The sequence below is a fragment of the Anomaloglossus baeobatrachus genome, chromosome 2, assembly GCF_048569485.1.
Source record: "Anomaloglossus baeobatrachus isolate aAnoBae1 chromosome 2, aAnoBae1.hap1, whole genome shotgun sequence".
NCBI classification, from domain to species: Eukaryota; Metazoa; Chordata; class Amphibia; order Anura; family Aromobatidae; genus Anomaloglossus; species Anomaloglossus baeobatrachus.
Window position 1 is genome coordinate 261572750 of NC_134354.1, and position 20288 is coordinate 261593037.

At 45.2% G+C, this 20288-nt stretch overlaps 1 protein-coding gene across 1 annotated transcript in view; it reads right to left on the reverse strand.

Annotated features, from left to right (window-relative positions):
• The window catches only part of LOC142291335 (plasma membrane calcium-transporting ATPase 4-like), a 306647-nt gene that overhangs the window by 116509 nt on the left and 169850 nt on the right, over window positions 1-20288 (reverse strand). Inside the window, 1 exon segment of the mRNA XM_075335801.1 lies at window positions 3371-3568. Coding sequence (XP_075191916.1) covers window positions 3371-3568 — 198 coding nt within the window.

The following is a 20288-nucleotide window of genomic DNA, read 5'->3' on the forward strand; positions in this document are numbered from 1 at the left end:
ATAAAAGCCGATTATACAATCAGCTGATGCATCAGTAGAAAAAAAAAAATAATACTCACTTATGTGCTGTGCTGATTACCGGCAGCTCCTGCAGCGATCGATTGGACAGGAGTCTGATCCTGTCCGATCGCTGCAGGAGCTGCCGGTAATCAGCTGATGAAGTCCCCTGACGGCAGGATCAGCTGATAGCCGGCCGGGCGCGAAAAAGCCGGCGAGACTACGATCAGCTGATGCGTCAGGTGACTGCATCAGGTGATCCACCGCCAGGTCCTGCAAGCAAGGTCCTGCCCCGGGGAGACTGCACACAGCCAGAGCGGCGGGACCGGGACAGGAGCTGGGAGCGGGCATGGCACCGGGACCCTGCAGACAGGTGAGTATATATGACATTTTTTTTTTTCTACTGTTCACTTTGGTTTTCGCCGCTGCCTCCACCTCCCGCCCAGACATGGCGCCGCACGGAGCTGACATGCACAGGACGGGAGGTGGACGCAGCGGTGACGGTACCGGGAGGATTCATGCTTCTGTGTTTACCAACAGAAGGAATCCTCTTCCTGTACACGTCACTTTACTGCCCACCCCTTGCGTTTATAGCTGCGTTTTTAGTCATAGAAACGCGGCTATATGCGTTTTTCATTGCGTTTTTAACATCTCATTGAATTCAATGAGTGAAAACGCAGTGGAAAACGCAGAAATAATTGACATGCTGCGTTTTTGTGGTCACCACAAAAACGCAGCTAAAAAAAAACGCTGTGTGCGGACAGCACTTATGAAAACCCATTGACATTGCTGGGGAAGCAATGTCACTGCGTTTTCAGCACAAAAACGCGGTAAAAAACGCCGCTAAAAATGCGGCAAAAATGCCTAGTGCGCACATACCCTAAGCATTACCCGAACATGAATAGTTACTATTCGCCCATCACTACCGATTACTTGTGCTATACAGACCAGTGCATCAGCACTGCCCTGTATAGCAGAAATCACTATCTCCTATGAATGCTGGCTTTGAGCTGGTGCTCACAGAAGGATTGTAATGAGAGACACAAGGGTCATCAGTTGATCCCTGGTTGTCATTACAACCCATAGGCGCCCCGCAATCACATCATGGGTGCATCGATGGGAGCGGGGAATGACACGTCCTCCCTGCCGGCGTGTGTTGAATCAGCAGTCATGTGCCGGGCATGATGCGGGCTCAACAAAAGAGCCGGCATCAAAGAGAGGGACACTAGTCTATGACCATTTTTCAGATAAATTTAGACTATTGTGGAGAACAGTACTCATAAGAATAACTATGTTCATTTTGCTTCTTCTTTAGCTTCCTTTTTTTTATGTTTTGGGTTTTTTTTTTCGTATATCCACTTTATAGAAAATCTTGGCAAAATACACAGAAAGATACAAGGTTAATACATATTTAACGTAAAAAAAGAAAAAAAAAAAGGAGTTTTTGATAAATTAAATTAACAAATCTCTGCAAACTATGAACAGATTTGTACATATGCGATTGTAGGAGGTTAAATATGCAAATATCCTCTTCACAAAGGTAAAGGCTTGGCACTCGCCACATTCCCCACTTAGAACCCTTGTCAGAGGCCTCTCATTTAGCCAAATCAGACCTCCTGTTTTGAACTGATGAGAGGCAAACACTAAGGCTACTTTCACACATCCGGTTTGAGCCGTGCGGCTCAATCCGGCTGTGCAAGCTATGCAACGGATGCGGTGAACACACCGCATCCTTTGCATAAGTTTTTCCTATGCGGCCAGTCCGGTTTTTGCCGCTTGCGGCATGCTACTGAGCATGCGCAGTGGCAAAAACCGCATGTGGCGGCCGGATGCGGTTATTGTCGCATCGCACCGCATACGGCCGCCATAGGCATGCATTGAAAAATGCGCCGCAGCGGCCGGATGCGGCGCGATGCGGTTTTTTTTGCCGGAGCAAAAAACGTTGCAGGCAACGTTCCATCCGGCCGCGGCATCGGCTAAATCTGCCGCATGCGGTAAAAACCGGACCGAACGCAAGCCCATGCGGCACAATACGGCACTAATGTAAGTCTATGCAAAAAAAAACCGCAACCGGCGGCAAAAAAAACGGTTGCGGTTTTTCTGCAGAGTGCCGTATTGTGCCGCAGAGCAAAAACCGGATGTGTGAAAGTAGCCTAACACATGGGTTTGCAAATGGAGTGTCCAGTGTGGCTTTTGAATGCTAAGTCACGTGGCAAATCTCGTTCAAGGGTCAGTATTCGCATTTAGGATAGCTTCCCCCAATAGGAAAGCATTGTGGCTCCATGGTTAGCACTGCTGCTCTGCAGCGCTGGGGTCCTGGGATCCCACCAAAAACACCATCTAAAAGTACAGAGGAACCTCTGTTTACGAGTATCCCGGTTTGCGAGTATTTCGCTATATGAGCAAAGCTTGCTAAATTTGTAACTCAGTTTACGAGCAAGGTTAGCCATACGAGCAAATACTCACCGCACACACTTCCGGTTCCGTACTTTAACCGCGCTCTGACCTGCTCTTGCAGTCCATACAAACATGCACATATTATTCTCACCTTACCTTCCGTTCCATCGCCGGCCTCATTGTTCTTGTAGTTCGCTGGTACAGAATGTGTATCGGGAAACCATCACGACGATGGAGGAACGTCCGCTGTCAGCCGCTACTCAAAGGCAGCGCGCTGGCCAATCAGAGGCAAGCGGCTCCTGCCTTTGACGTCAGCGCGCTGACAGCGGAAGCTCCTGGATCGGTCATGATGGTTACCTGATACACATCCTGTACCAGCGAACTACAAGAACCATGAGGCTGGCGATGGAACAGAAGGTAAGGTGAGCATAATATGTGTGCGCGAGTGCGTGCGTGTTTGTGCGTGTGTGGAATGGCACAATAGGGGACCAGGATGGGACATTGAACAAGTTGTGGAACGAATTGTCTAAACTTCCATTATTTCCTATGGGAAATCTTGCTTTGCTAGACGAGTAACTTGGTTTACAAGCACACTCTCAGATCGGATTGTTCTCGTAAACCAAGGTTACACTGTAGTTTGTATGTGCTTTTGCTTGCATGTGTTTCTTCCCACATTCTAAGAGCATACAGATATAATGTCTCCAACGGTGGTGATGATTTTTGTAAAGTGCTGTGAAATTAATGGCGCTTCATAAGTAAAATAAACAAAACACTAGCATTCCAGTCCTCTTCCTCTCTGAAAAGGATATTTGCATATTTAATTTCATAGAAGAGCAGTGCAAGTCCTGCAAGTCTCCTTACGTCAGCTTGGCACTCTCTTTAAAGAGAAATGTCCCCCCTTAGACCTCCGGTAGGTTATAAACTCATGGGGGTCCAAATAGTGACTAAAAAAAGATTATGGAAAAAGGTCACTCACCTTCATTATTTTCCCCTTGAGGATGGTAGAAGGATAGGCCAAGTGATATTATGGCTGCAATTTCCAGGATGATTAAGGTTACATCTTGCAATGCCTCCCATACAAGTTGCAAAAATGTTTTGGCTTTCTTTGGGGGAATAAAATTTTTTCCAAACGTTTGTCTTCTCTTTTCCAAGTCTGCAAGATTTCCGGACAAACCTGTAGTAGTTATAAATACAGGTTTTAGCTATAAAGGACAACTATGAGGTATAGAGAACACAACAGAAAACTGAAATTGGACCCAAATAGACCTTTTATTTGGAAAGGTAGGTAACAGAAGATAAAATGGGTCATTTTAAATTACTATACACTAAAACAGGACCCTGCATGAGGGTTGCTATTATGCAGTACTCAATATGGTAAAACCTATAACAATTAGGCAGGACAGCTTACTAAAGCCTCACATCCTATTGCCAGAACTGTAAGGCAGTCAGATAGTTGCATATACCTGCCCCGCTTATGACACCATGGGTCACAAAGAACAACTGACATGTAATGTAGAGGTCCCAGCAGCGGGACAACTCATTGTTCAACACGTCCTTTAGGGACTCTTCTTACAGAAAGGTACTAGTTAGTTATGAAAATAGGTTAGAAAAAGTAAAGTTTTTGGAAAAATAAAACAAATTAAACCATACCCAGAAGTATTTCACACAGATTATTTATCTTTTTAACATTCCCCATGCCAGTTACGGTGAAGTGCCCAGTACTATCCGCATAATAGAGTAAATGTATCATGTGGGCACACGAGGTGTCGGGGTCTCCTAAATACTCATCACACCATTGGACCATAAAACAGGAACATTTGAACAGCCCCATAGACTTTAACAGAGATTTGCTCTATGCATGAATATTACACCTATAACACATACATGACACAGACGTCTGATGCCTAACACAGTACAATGCGTCACGAAAAAAAATAAATCTCAATTCCAAAGTTCTTACCACATAAAAGTGACATGTCAGATTTTAAAAATGATGCCTGGTCAGAGGGGTGATCGGGAATGTATTTTTTTTACAATTTGCCTCAGAACTAACAGGCAGGTAGCTGCTAACTACCTGCCTGTTGTGCCCAATGCCGATCTCTGCTGGCACACCGCGGTCACAGACCACTCCTGCTGGCGATTAGGCAGCTTCTGCTGACGTCAAGTCAACAGAGCAGCGCCTTCTTTTCCGCTGGGGTGTGCCTGCCGACATCATGCTGATTGACAGCTGGTCAACGCAGTCTAACTGCCGAAAGCCAGCTGTCAATCAGAATGGCGTCAACAGTCACACCCTATCGACAGAACAGCCTGGAGGAAGAGCTGTTCTGTTGACATGCAGCAGCTGAATTGCATTGAGGAGCGATCGGTGACAGCTCTGTGCTGGCGCTGGGTACAACAGGCAGGTTGGTGCATCTGCCAGCAACTACATGCAGCTTAATTTGTAGGCCTATAGTAGAATTGATTTATTTACTTTTCAAGGCATTCGATAACTTTTTTAAGGTCAGTAAAGCGTTAAATAGTAGGTGCTGAGAAATTCATCAGAAGCAGCAGGCTGTGCTGCAGGGAAACAGATCTCAAAGGGAACCGGTCACCACTTTTTTGGCGTATAAGCTGCGGCCACCACCACCGGGCTCTTATATACAGCTTTCTAACATGCTGTATATAAGAGCCTAGGCTGGGGGTATAACATAAAAAACACTTTATAATACTTACCTAACTGTCGCGCTGTGGGCCTTATGGGCGTCTCAGTTGTCTGGTGCTGGCCCCGCCTCTTTTGTCCATCTTTGTGCTTCTTCTCTAGTCGTGGTGCAGGTCCGACGTCATACTCACTCGCCGGCATTCAGGTCCTGAGCAGGGCAGATCAAAGTATTGTAGTGCACCTGCGCAGGACCGGCGAGTGTGTATGACGCAGCCGCGTCATGCACCCAGGCTTCAGAAAGAGGACGAAGATGGTCGAAAGAGGAGGCGCCGGCACCGAACAATGGAGACGCCCATAATACCCACCGCAGCGAGTGTTCGGTAAGTATTATAAAGTGTTTTTTATATGTTATACCCCCCGGCCTGGGCTCTTATATACAGCTTGTTAGAATGCTGTATATAAGAGCCCGGTGGTGATGGCCGCAGCTTATAGGCCAAAAAAGTGATCACAGGTTCCCTTTAAAAAAGAAGAGTTAATCACTGCTTTGGCATGCCAGACCATCACAGGAGTAAATAAATAAATGCCGACTTGAGTCGGCCAGGGGATCCCACACTACCATGCCGGTCAGGTAAGCTGCACACACTGCTGCCTAGCAACATGGCACAACCGTCCAGAGGACGTTACTGGATGCACCGATACAGCACTCACCACTACAAGTGTACACAGTGTACTCTGCCCAAGTGTTACGAGAGCAAAACACTTGTATTAAAATTGCCTAGTGACATAAAACAAACAAAAAAAACCAAACAGGCAGCTAACAAACCTTCTCCTTGCTCTGCCCATGACTGATAGGTCTCTCCATATACATGAACGCACGGCGATATCAGTCATTCTCGAAGAGCAGGCAGGGACAAGTTGCCGGGGACAAACCTTTTAAACCATGTTCTTCGCTGCAGTGTTTCACAGTCAAACATACCTGGCGTAGATCAGACAGCATGTATCAGCTGTCAGGTTCCTATCAATAAAACTAAGCCTTAATACTGAAGCAGTGTGTAAAAAATTGAACACTCCATAGGAATGAATAGTGTTAATGGCAGCTGGTTGCTAATCAAATGTCCTTGTTTACTGTATGTTTCAGACTATAGGATGCACCCTACTATAGAGGCACACACCTGGCTTAGAGAGCAGAAAATGAGAATGACATATTTCCTACTAATGCAGCTAGCCGGGATCTGCCGCAGCTTTAGGCCTGTTTCACACATCAGTGAAAAACACAGCCGTTCCTGTGCTATCCGTGTCTGTCATGCGTGATTACACATGGCGATAAACTCACCTGCCCCCGCTCCTGCAGTCCGTGGTGCTGAACTCTTCGGCTCTGCTGTGTTTCCACCCCAGCTGCAGCTACTTCTGGGTCGCAGTGTCGTGCTTAACGGAATATGCATGACAGTAATGAGCCGGCTCCAAAGCAGCAGAGGCCGGAGAGAGCATCGCTGGAGAAGGGGAGTTAAAAATGCTTTTTATTTTCAATGTCCGTGTTTATCTGGTACGTGTTTCACAGATCAAACCATAGTGTGGTCTGTGGGACATCAGTGATGCCAGAAAAAACGGACTTGTCTCTGTGCGGAGCACACGGACACGCGTGTATGCTGCATGGAGACACGGTCAGTGAAAAATCACTGATGTGTGTGCAGACCCATTGACTTTAAGGGGTCTGCGTATGTCCGTGATTGTGGTATGTATAAATACTAGCACATACGTACCAGAATCACGGATGTGTGAAAGAGGACTTGATATGCTGGTTCTCTCCTGCTCTGCACCGATCCGACTGATACGTGTCGGGGGTGGAGGAAAGAAATGTGCTGTTCTACTCCAACGGTGATCAGGAAGGATGCTGTTCTTCTGGATTATAAAAGACGCAGCCTATTAGGGTTTATTCAGACGTTTGTGCACATCAACTATGTCAAAAAGACTAACCCGCACGTCCAACAGGTGTGAACAGGTGCTAGCTGAAAACACATAACTACAAAACACATACAGCTAGACACTAAAATGCTAACAATGAATAAGGGAACTCTGTTATTGCATTACTGCTATAGGAATATTTTGAGAGAAAGAAAGAAAGGAAAAAAAAAAAAAAAAGATATTTAGCTTATGATGTATTGGCCAATGCATGTGAGCCCGATAACCAGTGACAAGGTATATCTCTATACACCGGGAGCCTAACTTGAAATGCCACTATCTGGGATTAAAAACCTACATGTCTGGCAGCTAGACTCCTGCTATAAAAAGAAGAATGAACACAGCCTGGTTATAGGGTGGAGTGCTCAATCACAAAGAGATGCACTACAAATATATCAAAAAGACTGACCTGCACATCCAACAGGTGCACATCAGGCTAATGTCCACATGACCTTGAGGCGGTCGTGCTCGAGTCGGTAGAGCTGCAACCTGACCGTGCATTCCCGTCTGAGGCTGTGTGCCCACGTGTGCATACTGCATGCAGTTACGCTGCGTTCTGCACCACAGCGTAACTGCATGCGTCCTGCGTCCCCTGCACAACCTATGAAGATTGGGCATAATCCATGCGCATGTTGCGTTTTAGAACGCAGCAATTTGCATGCTGCCAAATCTCTGTGTTATAAAAAAGCAACATGTCACTTCTTTTGTGCGCTTTGGATGCAGCCCCCGCTCTGTCTATGGAGGGGGCTGCATCCAGACCGCATGAAATCGGCTTCATTACGCAGTGTTTCTGCAGCGATTTGAAACACACATGTTCAAATCGCTGCAGAAATTTCTGCAGGGACAATGCAACGTGGGCACATAGAATAAGACTGCACAGATGTCTAAATGAGCCTTAAGGTTCAGTCACACTAAGCAACTTACCAGCGATCCCAACAACGATAGGGATCGCTGGTAAGTTGCTAGGAGGTTGCTGGTGAGATGTCACACTGCGACGCTCCAGCGATCCCACCAGCAACCTGACCTGGCAGGGATCGCTGGAGCGTCGCTACACGAGTTGCTGGTGAGCTCACCAGCAACCAGTGACCAGCCCCCCGCGCCGCGTGGAAGATGCTGCGCTTGGTAACTAAGGTAAATATCGGGTAACCAACCCGATATTTACCTTGGTTACCAGTGCACGGAGCTACATGTGCAGAGAACAGGGAGCAGCGCACACTGAGCGCTGGCTCCCTGCTCTCCTAGTTACAGCACACATCGGGTTAATTACCCGATGTGTGCTGCAGCTAAATGTGCACAGAGCAGGGAGCAGCGCACAATGCTTAGCGCTGGCTCCCTGCTCTCCTAGCTACAGCACACATCGGGTTAATTAACCCGATGTGTCCTGCAGCTACATGTGCACAGAGCAGGAGCCGGCACTGACAGTGAGAGCGGCGGAGGCTGGTAACAAAGGTAAATATCGGGTAACCAAGGACAGGGCTTCTTGGTTACCCGATGTTTACATTGGTTACCAGCCTCCGCAGAAGCCGGCTCCTGCTGCCTGCACATTTAGTTGTTGCTGTCTCGCTGTCACACACAGCGATCTGTGCTTCACAGCAGGACAGCAACAACTAAAAAATGGCCCAGGACATTCAGCAACAACCAACGACCTCACAGCAGGGGCCAGGTTGTTGCTGGATGTCACACACAGCAACATCGCTAGCAACGTCACAAAAGTTGTTCGTTAGCAGCGATGTTGCTAGCGATGTTGCTTAGTGTGACGGGGCCTTTAAGACAAACATTTTTAAGACTTTTATTTTCTTACTAAAAAGTGTATCCTACAGTAAAAAAAAAATAAAAATTTAAATACAATAATTGTTCATCAGCATGTGTGACCTCTATATGGCTACATTAAAGCTATGTGCGCACGTGTGTGCTCTGCACCGCACACAAAAGGTCCGCTTGAGAGCGCAGCTGAAAAGCTCCGTTCTGAAGCGCATGGTGCCTGCAGAATTCGTGCGCACTGCATGCTGCCTCTCCCTATCATGCAAAGCGCACAAAAGTGGCATGTCACTTCTTAGAACGCACGCTTCGGGCAGCAGCCGAATTGCTGCGTTCTAATTCGCCACGTGAGCACGGCTCCTGCACAATCTCCATAGATTGTGCAGGGGACGCAGGACGCATGCAGTTACGCTGCAGTGCAGATCGCAGCGTAACTGCATGCAATACGCACATGTGCGCACATAGCCTAAGGCTGTGTTATATTTTTGAACAATTGCAGAATACATAATTTTCAAAATGCAACAAAATGTCTCCGCTTTCCCACGATGGCTTTTAAAGGCCTCATTCGGACGTCTGTGATTTTTTGCATGTGCAAATTTCATCAGTGTTTGGTCAGTGTTTCAGTTTTCAATAATGATAGGTGAGCGTGCTCCGCCGAGTATCACTAGTGCTTGAATGTGTCGTACATGAAGCATTGAACACAAGGTAATGCAAGTTCACAGAAAAAGGAAGGTGGATTAGCTCAAGTTGTACTGTGCGGATCCACTTGTACATGCAAGTGGCTGGCATCCACATGAATAAAGGAAAGTGATTAAATGCCCAGCACCTTTTTCTTCCTTAAAATATTCCTTTATTTAGAATTCACATAATACTTTCCAGTAAAAGTAAACCTTGTGGTTTTGATTCAACCCGCGTTTTTTTCTCCGCATCGGTTTGGAGTTTTTCCTCCATGTATACACTTTGTTCATCTCATAATCCTTGCAATCTCTTTCAAACTTGGATCTTTTGATACTGGTGATAATACTCTTTATATTTATTTTACGCTGTAATTCCTTGTCCTGTGTTAAAACCTGCAATGATGTCTGTACTTTATGAATCGTAAGTTCCAATTACTTAAGCTCGGCAGCCTCCTCCTTAATAATAAGTTCCATAAATGTTAGGGAACAGTTAGGCTATGTGCGCACTGGGAAATGAAATTTCCTTGCGTAAATTCCGCATGTTCTCAAAGATTACCGCACCCGCGGTAAAAAACCGCGGGAAACCGCACCCGAAAACCGCATGCGGTTTGCCGCGGTATTGTTCGCGGTATTGCCGCGGTTTTGCCGCGTGCGGGTTGGGATGTGCTTTATTGCATTCAATGCAATAAAGCACATTGAAGAAAAAAAAAAAATACATTTAATTCTGATAGTAGATAGACAGAAGAATAGATAGAGGGATAGATAGATAGACAGACAGATAGATAGAGGGATAGATAGAGGACAGATCGCTGCATTTCCCACGGTCGGCAGTGAGTTCACATTACCGGCCGTGGGAAATGACCGGTAATTACCTCTGCTGTCTGCTGCTTTCATTCAGCCTGTGTCTGTGACAGTCGCAGCTGGATGTAAGCAGCGCAGGACGTCGGACCTGTGGATTACGCCGGAGCTTTGTTTGGGGGGGGTTAATAAAATGGTGAACGAGGCTTGTTGGTTTTATTTAAAATAAAGGATTTTGCGGTGTCTGTGTTTTTTTCACTTTACTTACGGGTTGATCATGTCAGCTGTCACATAGACGCTGCCATGATCAAGCCTGGGGTTAATGGCGGTGGTCCCCCACCATCATTAACCCCTTGTATTACCTTGCCACCACTGCTACACGGTGGCAAGAAGAGCCGAGGACACGCCGGTGCTGCCGCATAATGAATGCGACAATGTCGGGGCAGCTGCGGCTGATATTCTCGGCTGCGGGAGGGGGAGTGAGGCGGGGGACATTAACCCTGCCCCTCTACCTCCCCAGCCTGACAATACCGGGCCGTCGCTGTGTGCTTACCTCGGCTGGACGGTAAATATGCAGCGGAGCACACGTTCTTTTTTTTCTATATTTCCGTTTTCTTTCTATGTGTGTTCTATGTGTCTGTGTCTATGTGTTCTGTGTCTGTGATGTGTTTGTGTTTACTCTCTGCACGGCTTCCTCTTCCTGTAATGACATCACTTCCCTGCAAAACCGCAGACAGGCGATGTTCATTACCGGAGGTAAACCGCGAAATACCGCAGGGAATAACGCAGGAAAACGCAGTGAACCGCACAGAATTTGCTGCCTGCGTTATTCCCTGCGGGATTTCATGATTAACATTGGAATCAATGGAGTGAAATCCCGCAGCGATGTGCGGAAAAGAAGTGACATGCACTTGTTTTTGCTGCGGGATTCCCGCAGCAAAACATGCAGCTGTCAAATTCCGCCCAGTGCGCACAGGATTTTTTTTCTCCATAGGATTTGCTGGTGATTCACTGCAGAGAGGTTATGAACATTTTCTGCAGCGAAACATGCAGCAAATCCGCGGAAAATCCGCGGCAAAATCCGGTAAGTGCGCACATAGCCTTAAAGTCCTCATTATAGAAGGTGTTTGCAACTTGCTTAAGGCGGGGACCTCGCGGTAAGTCATACTGTGACTTACATATTTTTCCAAGGTCGAGGAGTCCCACCAAACTTTAAAATGTTGAACCATACACTTTCCTAGAGCTGAGAAAATGGTCCCATATCCGAAGAAGATATATCTGTATCAGGACCTATTGAGAAAAGACACGCATTTCTTTAAAGGTAGACAAATTGAAGGAGGTAGGATCCATAGTGTCCTCTGACACTCTAGGGCAGGGGTCTCAAACTGGGTGTTTGGGCCGCAAAGAGGAAAAAAAATTATTTGGGGGGGCCACATTCTTTGCAGGACAAAGTGACATTTTTATTGGTACCATATATATAGATATTATATATATAATTATATATATATATTTATTTATTTTATTTAGTTTTTTACACACCTTAGGATTACTGATTTTGAACATTTTCCCTTGTTCATTATAGCAAACGTGCACATTCTTTGTTTAAATATAAACATTTTTTTTTTTTACATTTTATTCCTTTCTTGTAACTAATAGTCTTACAATTAGCACTATATAGAAATTTTGACCAACATCTTTTCATAATGTTCCCCATATTGTTGTAACGTGCCCATCCTTGTCCCCTTGTAGTATTGTGCCCCATCCCACAGTAATGTGCTCATCCTTGTCCCCTTGTAGTATTGTACCCCATCCTAGTCCCCATCCCACAGTAATGTGCTCATCCTTGTCCCCATCCTAAAGTAATGTTCCCCATCCTTGTCCCCATTTTGTGTTAATGTGTTCATCCTTGTCCCCATCCTATAGTAATGTGTCCATCCTTGTCCCCCATCTTATAGTAATGTTCCCCATCCTTGTCCCCTTGTAGCAATGTTCCCATCCTATAGTACTGTCCCCATTCTATAGTAATGTGCCCATCCTTTAGTAATGTGCTCACCTTGTCCCCACCCTATAGTAATGTCCCCAGCATTATCCCTATTCTATAGTAATGTTTCCCATCCTTGTCCCCTTGTAGTAATGTCCCTATCCTACAGTAATGTGCCCACCTTGTCCCCATCCTGTAGTAATGTCCCCAGCCTACAGTACTGTGCCCATCCTATAGTACTGTGCCCATCCTAGTCCCCATCCTATAGTAATGTCCCCAGCCTTGTCCCCATTCTATAGTAATGTGCCCATCCTAGTCCCTATCCTATAGTAATGTCCCCATCCTATAGTAATAATGTCCCCATCCAATAGTATTGTGCCCATCCTTGTAATGTCCCAATCCCATAGTAATGTCCCCAGCCTTGTCCCCATCCTATAGTAATGTGCCCATCCTAGTCTCTATCCTATAGTAATGTGCCCACCCTGTCCCCATTCTATAGTAATGTGCCCATCCTAGTCCCTATCCTATAGTAATGTCCCCATACTATAGTAATAATGTCCCCATCCAATAGTATTGTGCCCATCCTTGTAATGTCCCAATCCTATAGTAATGTCCCCAGCCTTATCCCCATCCCATAGTAATGTGCGCACTTTGTCTCCATCCTGTAGTAATGGGTCAGCAGCTCCACTCACCTTCCACAGATGCCGGAGTGAAACTGAGGGGGCGGACTCCGGCCCCAGATCCACAGTGATTGGAGAGATCGGTCACACGGCCGGTCTCTCCAATCAGAGCTGGGGGCGGGTGAAACACAGGTCACCCAGTTCCAGCCAATGATCAGGGCTACAGCTGCCCTGATCTTGGCTGGATTTCAATGTTTCAGCGATTTTCAATGGCTGAAACATTAGTGGCTGTGATTGGCTGACGACTGCCACTCAGCCAATCACAGCCTCCGTAGGTCCGGGGAGGAGACACCACCCCTCCTGAGGTCCCCTCCTCCCCGAATCTAAGGTATTATTTTGCAGCGATTGTAGCCCCTGGGGCTGCAATTTCGCCATGACGTACTGGGTATGTCATGGGTCCTTAAGTACCAGGGAGCCGTAACGTACCCAGTACGTCATAGGTCGCTAAGGGGTTAACGTCCAAAACATGCGCGCGCACACACACAATTCTTCTCACCTGTCCCGCGCTCCCTCCGCTGCCTCATCTCTGCTTCGTGCGGCCCCCAGACCCGTGCCCCTGTTCACTATCGCGGCAGCTGCAGTGTCACGGTCAGTGATTTATGTGAGATGATTGTATTGCCGGCACGAGAGCGCAGCACCAGCGACACATTCATCTGACATAAAGTGCCGACAGTGGCTGCGGCCCCTGCACCGGCCGCGATAGTGACCAGGGGCACGGGCCTGGGGGCCGCACGAACTACCCTAAGGGGCCGCATGCGGCCCGCGGGCCGCGTGTTTGAGAGCCCTGCTCTAGAGAGTCTTCTTCCGCACATTATTGTGTTAATGGATGTAATTGGACATTCATTGTATTCACATGTGATAGGCATGTTATTTAATGTGTGGTCAGTATATGTTTGAATGCCTACGAGGAAGGATTTGTTCTGAAACGCGTAAAACGGGGCCATTACGGCATGAGACATGTATGCTTTTTATGACAAGTTTTATGTGAATTCTAAATAAAGGAATATTTTAAGGAAGAAAAAAGTGCTGGGCAGTTCATTGTTTTCCATTGAACACAAAGCACAGGCTTGCTTCACTGCATGAAGTGACCAGGCACCCCACTTGCCGTCTCTCACTGGGGGTTAAAACAATGTTTTTGGACGTAGTGTGTCCACTCCCCCCCCAAAAAAAAAACACAAAAGAAAAACAAAAAACACACAACCCCACCCTTCCCACCATTAGTTTTTATCATCACATCAGTGTTTTTCACTGGCAGGAGACTGTAAGCAGAACGAAGAAGAGACAGGTGTCTTGTGGTCGGCGTTATGATTTTTTTATTGTGGCACCGCCATGTGCCCATTTATACAACGTTCATTATTATTTATATATGTTACTCACATACAGCGCTATTAATTCCAAAGCGCGTTACAGACGTGATATCAGTCAAGCCACCTAAGGTGATGCGATTTAAAATGTGGTTTTCATGGGTGCTCGGCTTATTAAATAAATCATCATTAAGTTTGGTTATGGACAAACATTTTCAAGAAAAACTGGTTAACGTGAACCATGTCTCAAGACTAACAACTTTTCAAGATCTCAGAAAAGGATATAGAAAAAAAAAATCACTGCCAAAGACCTTTGTGTACATTAATCAATGGGTAGACAAATTGCTGAGGGAATCCTGAAAGGTAAGAAATTCCCCAAAGTTAACAGCAAAATAATAAATGAAAACTCTACAAACTACAAAAATCTCCGTTCATGCGTCCACGGTTAGAAAAATACTAAGCAAGAACGGTGTTCATAGAAGAAAATAACGGGGAAAGCTTTCTGGACACTTGAATGTTCCACAATACTTCTGGGAAATGCTCCATGCACGGGAAAGACTATAGTAAAAGTTTTCAGCACAATGCTTTTCAGCACAATGCTGTCATGTCACCAAAACCTCATCCCAAATGAGAAGCATGTTGGTACCACCAGAGTTTGGGGCTGCTTTGGTAAGGCTAGTTTCACACATCTGGCTTTTTGCCAGTTTGCCGAATTCGGCGGTCTCCAGTACAGTGTGATACAGTACAATGGCAGCGCGGCAACTTCAGGGTCACATGCTCCAGTCACATGACAGCATACGGTAATCATTTCTTCTTAGGCTACATTCATACTTCCGTTGTTTTGCATCAGTCGCAATCTGTTTTGTGACTGATGTGACGGATGTGTTGGAGATTGTGGTACAACTGATGGGACAGATCCGTTAAAAAAAAACTGATCCGTTGTAGCAGTTTGTACCAGAATCCAGCTGTGGCCGCGACTCACTTCAGTTGCTCTGTGGAGCTCACAGCGAGCGGCAGTGTTCTACGGCCGCTCCTGTCAGCTTCCAATGTCGTGGGACCTCATGTGGATTACGCCAGAACTGGAGGGGTATTTGGAGATTAATAAAGTGGTGAAAGAGGGAGTTTTTTTGTCTTTTATTTCAAATAAAGGATTTTTCGGTGTTTGTGTTTATTTACTTTCACTAGAGATTAATCATGGAGGGGTGTCTCAGACGCCTGCCATGATTAACCTAGGACCTAGTGGCAGCTATGGGCTGCCATTAATTCCTTATTACCTAGATTGTTACCGCACCAGGGCAATTCGGGATGAGCCGGGTAGAGTCCCGGGACTGTCGCATCTAATGCATGTGACAATTCCGGGCGGCTGCTGGCTGATATTTTTAGGCTGGGGGGCTCACCATAATGTGAGGCCCCCCCATCCTGAGAATACCAGCCCTTAGTCGTGTGGCTTTACCTTGGCTGATATCAAAATTGGGGGGGGGAACCGCACACCGTTGTTTTTAAAAATTATTTATTATACTGCACGATATAGACCCGTGGCTGTGATTGGTTGTAGTGAGACAGCTGTCACTCAGTGTGGCAGCGCGTCTGACTGCAACCAATCAATGGCGTCGGTGGGCGGGAGCAGTGAATAAGAGATGGAATAATGAGCGGCCGGCATTTTCAAAAGCTGGAGAAGCCGCCATAGCAGTGTGACAGCTGTGCCGCGTTGGTGATCGGTATGAGAGAGGGGGTAAGCAAGAGACCGACAGAGCAAGAGACCAACAGAGCAAGAGACCAGCCACATAGCGGATGCAACGCAAGGCCATCAGTCACAATCCGTTGTTAATACAAGTTTATGAGGGAAAAACGGAATCCTGTAAAATATTTTACAGGATACCGTAATTCCTCAAGGCGACGGATTGTGACTGATGCAAAACAATGGAAGTGTGAATGTAGCCTTACAGGACTATGCAAAATTGCTTTTTTCTTTTATTCGTCCTACAGGAGTTTTTGATTAATTTTTATACATATTTTTCAATGTTTTTTTTTTTGTTTGTTTTTTTTGTTATAGCAAAATATAACTTTTGGGCTTCATATAGTTAAACCTGATTAGGTGGGAGACGTATGAATGAAGCTATTTAAAAAATACTGATCTTGTTTGAATCACAAAATATCTGTATGATCTGATGTTTTCCTATTTGGAAGAAGTTTTGAAGCTAAGTGGCCGGAGTGCTTGATGATTTTTCCATTTATGTCTTTGGCCTGTGCTTGGATCACAAATGTGAGCCACGTCAGACTGAAAAAGCAGGAACGCTTTCTGAGTGTTGGTGAGCTGGACTGTAAGGGCTCGCTCACACCACTGTATAAATCAGACGAGTGCAAACCGATAAAAATATGTATTGCCCTCAGACCAATGATATTCAATGAGGCAGTGCTGATGACACTTATTTTTTCATCCTGATTCAGCGGAAAAGAAAAAAAAAATTGCACCATGTTACTATTTGACTGAAATCGGATCAGACTCATCCATTCAAGTCTATGGATGTAAGAAAAAAAAAAAATTGGATGCCATATGGAGCCACAGTATAGGATCCGATTTTTATGGGTCTATTATAATTGTCACATAGGAAACTGTAAATGATCCTTAAAATGATTACCGTAATAGCTACTGAGTAAAAAACCGGACAGCGCACATACTGATACGTGAGAAAAAATCATTCCACTTTTCTTGTTGATAATAACAGATTTTTTATACAGTCATGTGAACGTCCCATATTTATGGACATTCTAACAATCATGCTATTTCATAATCTCTACCAGATTTTATGGAAGTCATGGTTGGAGGGGAGAAGACCCTGCTCAAGCAACACCTTGATGAGCCAGAGCAGCGTGCCACTAGCGGTGCTGGTTGTGGCAGACCCCATAATAAATATGGGTATCATTAATTTCCATGGTTTCTTTTAAAAGAGAATCTGTCATGTGTGTAGTGGCTGAAACCCTGATTCCAGTGAGGTGTCACTTACTAGGCTGTGTGTTGCGGTTTCAATAAGATCAGTGTTTTATTAGTAGGAGAATATCACTGCAAGACTTGGTGTCTTGTGCTTCCTAGCAGAAGTGAATGGTGTGGCAGTGCATGATCAATCACAGCTCAATTAATCATCTATAGGTCTGATAGACCTCATGAAGCACTTTTCTAGGCTATTAAGGACAGTCCTATAGACAAGGAATTGAGTGGCGGTTGATCACGCGCAATGCCGCACCATTCTTAATGGGAGTGCTGAAGACCAGCTTAGTGCGGCGCTCAGAGACGTTCAGCAGTCCCATAGAAGATGAAAGGTGCGGCAATGTGCGTAATCGACCATAGCTCCAGTCACACGGGACTCTTCAGAGCCTCAGTTCCCGGGATTGGTGAGGTTCCCAGCAGTCAGACCTCTAGCAATATGGATGTTATCACCTACCATATCTATCCTAAAGTTTCTAAGGATAGGGGAGAACTTCAAAACTTGATACAATCCCTTTAAAAGATTTTTTTTATCTGTGGTGGCCTACTTCTAAGGGGGATTCTCACACGAACGTATAAAATCACACAAGTGTAATCTGATAAACTAAGGCTGCTTTCACACATCCGGCTGGACCTGTGCGGCTCAATCCGGCTGTGCAAGCTATGCAACGGATGCAGTGAAAACACCGCATCCTTTGCATAAGTTTTTCCCATGCGGCCCGTCCGTTTTTTGCCGCTTGCGGCATGCTACTGAGCATGCGCAGTCGCAAAAACCGGATGCGGCGGCTGGATGCGGTTTTTACCGTATCGCGCCGCATCCGGCCGCCATAGGCATGCATTGAAAAATGCGCCGCATCGGCTGAATGCGGCGCAATGCGTTTTTTTTTGCCGCACGAAAAAACGTGCCAGGCAACGTTCCATCCGGCCGCCGCATCGGCTAAATCTGCCGCATACGGCAAAAACCGGATGGAACGCAAGGCCATGCGGCACTAATTAAAGTCTATGCAGAAAAAAACGCAACCGGCAGCAAAAAAAAACGGTTGTGATTTTCCTGCAAAGTGCCGGATTGTGCCGCATTGCAGAAACCGGAGGTGTGAAAGCAGCCTTAGAGACTGCACTCAGACCAATGTTATTCAATGAGGCAGTGCAAATATGCATTTTTTTTCTCAGCTGTATTCCGCATGTTGGTTTCGACTCCAAACTCGTGAGAAAAATAAAATAAAAAAAAAAAATAAATAAAAAAAATCAGATGCCATATGGACATTCAGTATGACATCTGATTTTTACACATACATTACAATTCAGCAAGATGGGAAACTGTAAATCGTCCTGTAAAAGATTAATTGATGCGGAGAAAAAAAATATAAATCAATAAGTAAATGGACAGCACATGGATGACAAGCAAGAAAAAATAAAAAATAGTCCCACTTTTGTGGATGAGAGTGGGATTGATTTTTGATAGTCTCACGGGACTCCAGTGTGACAGCTGACCCCACTGATCAGAGCGGATTGTAGCTATCTGCCATCCCGATTTGTGATGGAAAGAATACTATACTGTATACAGAATAGAGATCTTTGGTAGAATACAGCAGATTCTGGGAATGCTCCGCTGACTTCTGTACCATTGTGCTAGATTGTGCATGTCAGAGTCCACTGGCTAATTAGAAGTGTACAATGTAATGTTGGTTTACAATCCCCTCCATTCATGGAAGCATCGTTACAAGGTGGATTCATGTGTTCATGTAGAAATAGCGAGCTATTAACATTACAAATAACTAGAGGCTCTATTACAACTTTGGGACATTGCAGGTTACGCACTCCTCCGTGGCAAAAAATGCTCCTCACAAATAGTACCAGAAGTATTATTTCCCTTCTGTACAGAAATGTAGCACAACCTCTGCCTCCTAGTTAATTGCTCTGTGTAACGCCACCCCACCACTGATTAGCAATTTTCTGTGCACACTGTATATTGCAGCCAATCAGCGGTGTGGGCGGGGTTATAGTGCTCAGCATACCCAGCACTGTTAGATCTGCAGCAGAGAAAACGGTGATTGTATCATAACAGGAAGCAGCATATTGCTTGTATCAGGGTCTCAGCCCCTACATAATTCCGCTCTCAGATTACATAGCACAAACCTACTGCCATATTCCCCTTATAATGTATTTCCCCTGTAGCCTGCCCTGTACAAGATATAGACAGCAGATGGCAGCTTACGTCAGAAAATTCAGTAGTTTCCCAAGGCACTCGTGACATGGACCAAGGATCAGCTAGCCACAAAGCGGCATTCACATAAAGGGGGTTGTCCGTGATGGGAGCAGCCATACAGCATGTATAAATGGGAAATTTCTGAATAGAAGCTTTGTGATATTTTGCATGTGATTGTTTGGCATGCTGTTTGCATGGTTATTATATAGTAGATGGATTGGAGAAATGTCAGTGCACCATGTATGTGTATTTTAAGTACATCAATGTAGTTCTTACATAATACGATTTAACCGTTATTGCCATAGGACAGATAGTAAGCCTGCTGCCATGTAGCAATACCAATGATGTGCACATTTGTTTTCATTTTTATAGTTTTCCTTTATAATGCTTTTTTATTTTCTATATGTTTTTAAACATTTTTTTTCTTATTATTAGTTTAGTCCTATTAGTAAACTTGAATTTCAAAGAATTGTAGACTACTAGGACAACAACTACTTATTCCTCTTGTTCACCCCCGTAAAAGAAATAAGCCTATACTCACCTCCGGTGCGGCCATGGTTCCAGCAATGTCTGAAGCTATGTTCCTGGGGCGCATGTGATATTGTTATGACACGCGAGCCCTGCGACCAATCAGCGTCCGGCGTCTGTCTCCCCGCCTTCGGACGTTTGAGCAGGATGTGAGCGCTGTGCTGACTTCTTACTCAAATAAATATCAAAAATACCTTCAGATAAAAAATTCGTTAGAATTGAATAAATAAAGGGAATGATGGTGCAAATATCATTAAAATTATTATTTTTATTCAACAATTAAAATAAATATTTTACAAATCCATATAAATATTAGGCAGGAAAAAATGTCCCATAAATTATAGCAGCGGTTTTACTAGGAAAGTAAAGTGCATAATGCCAA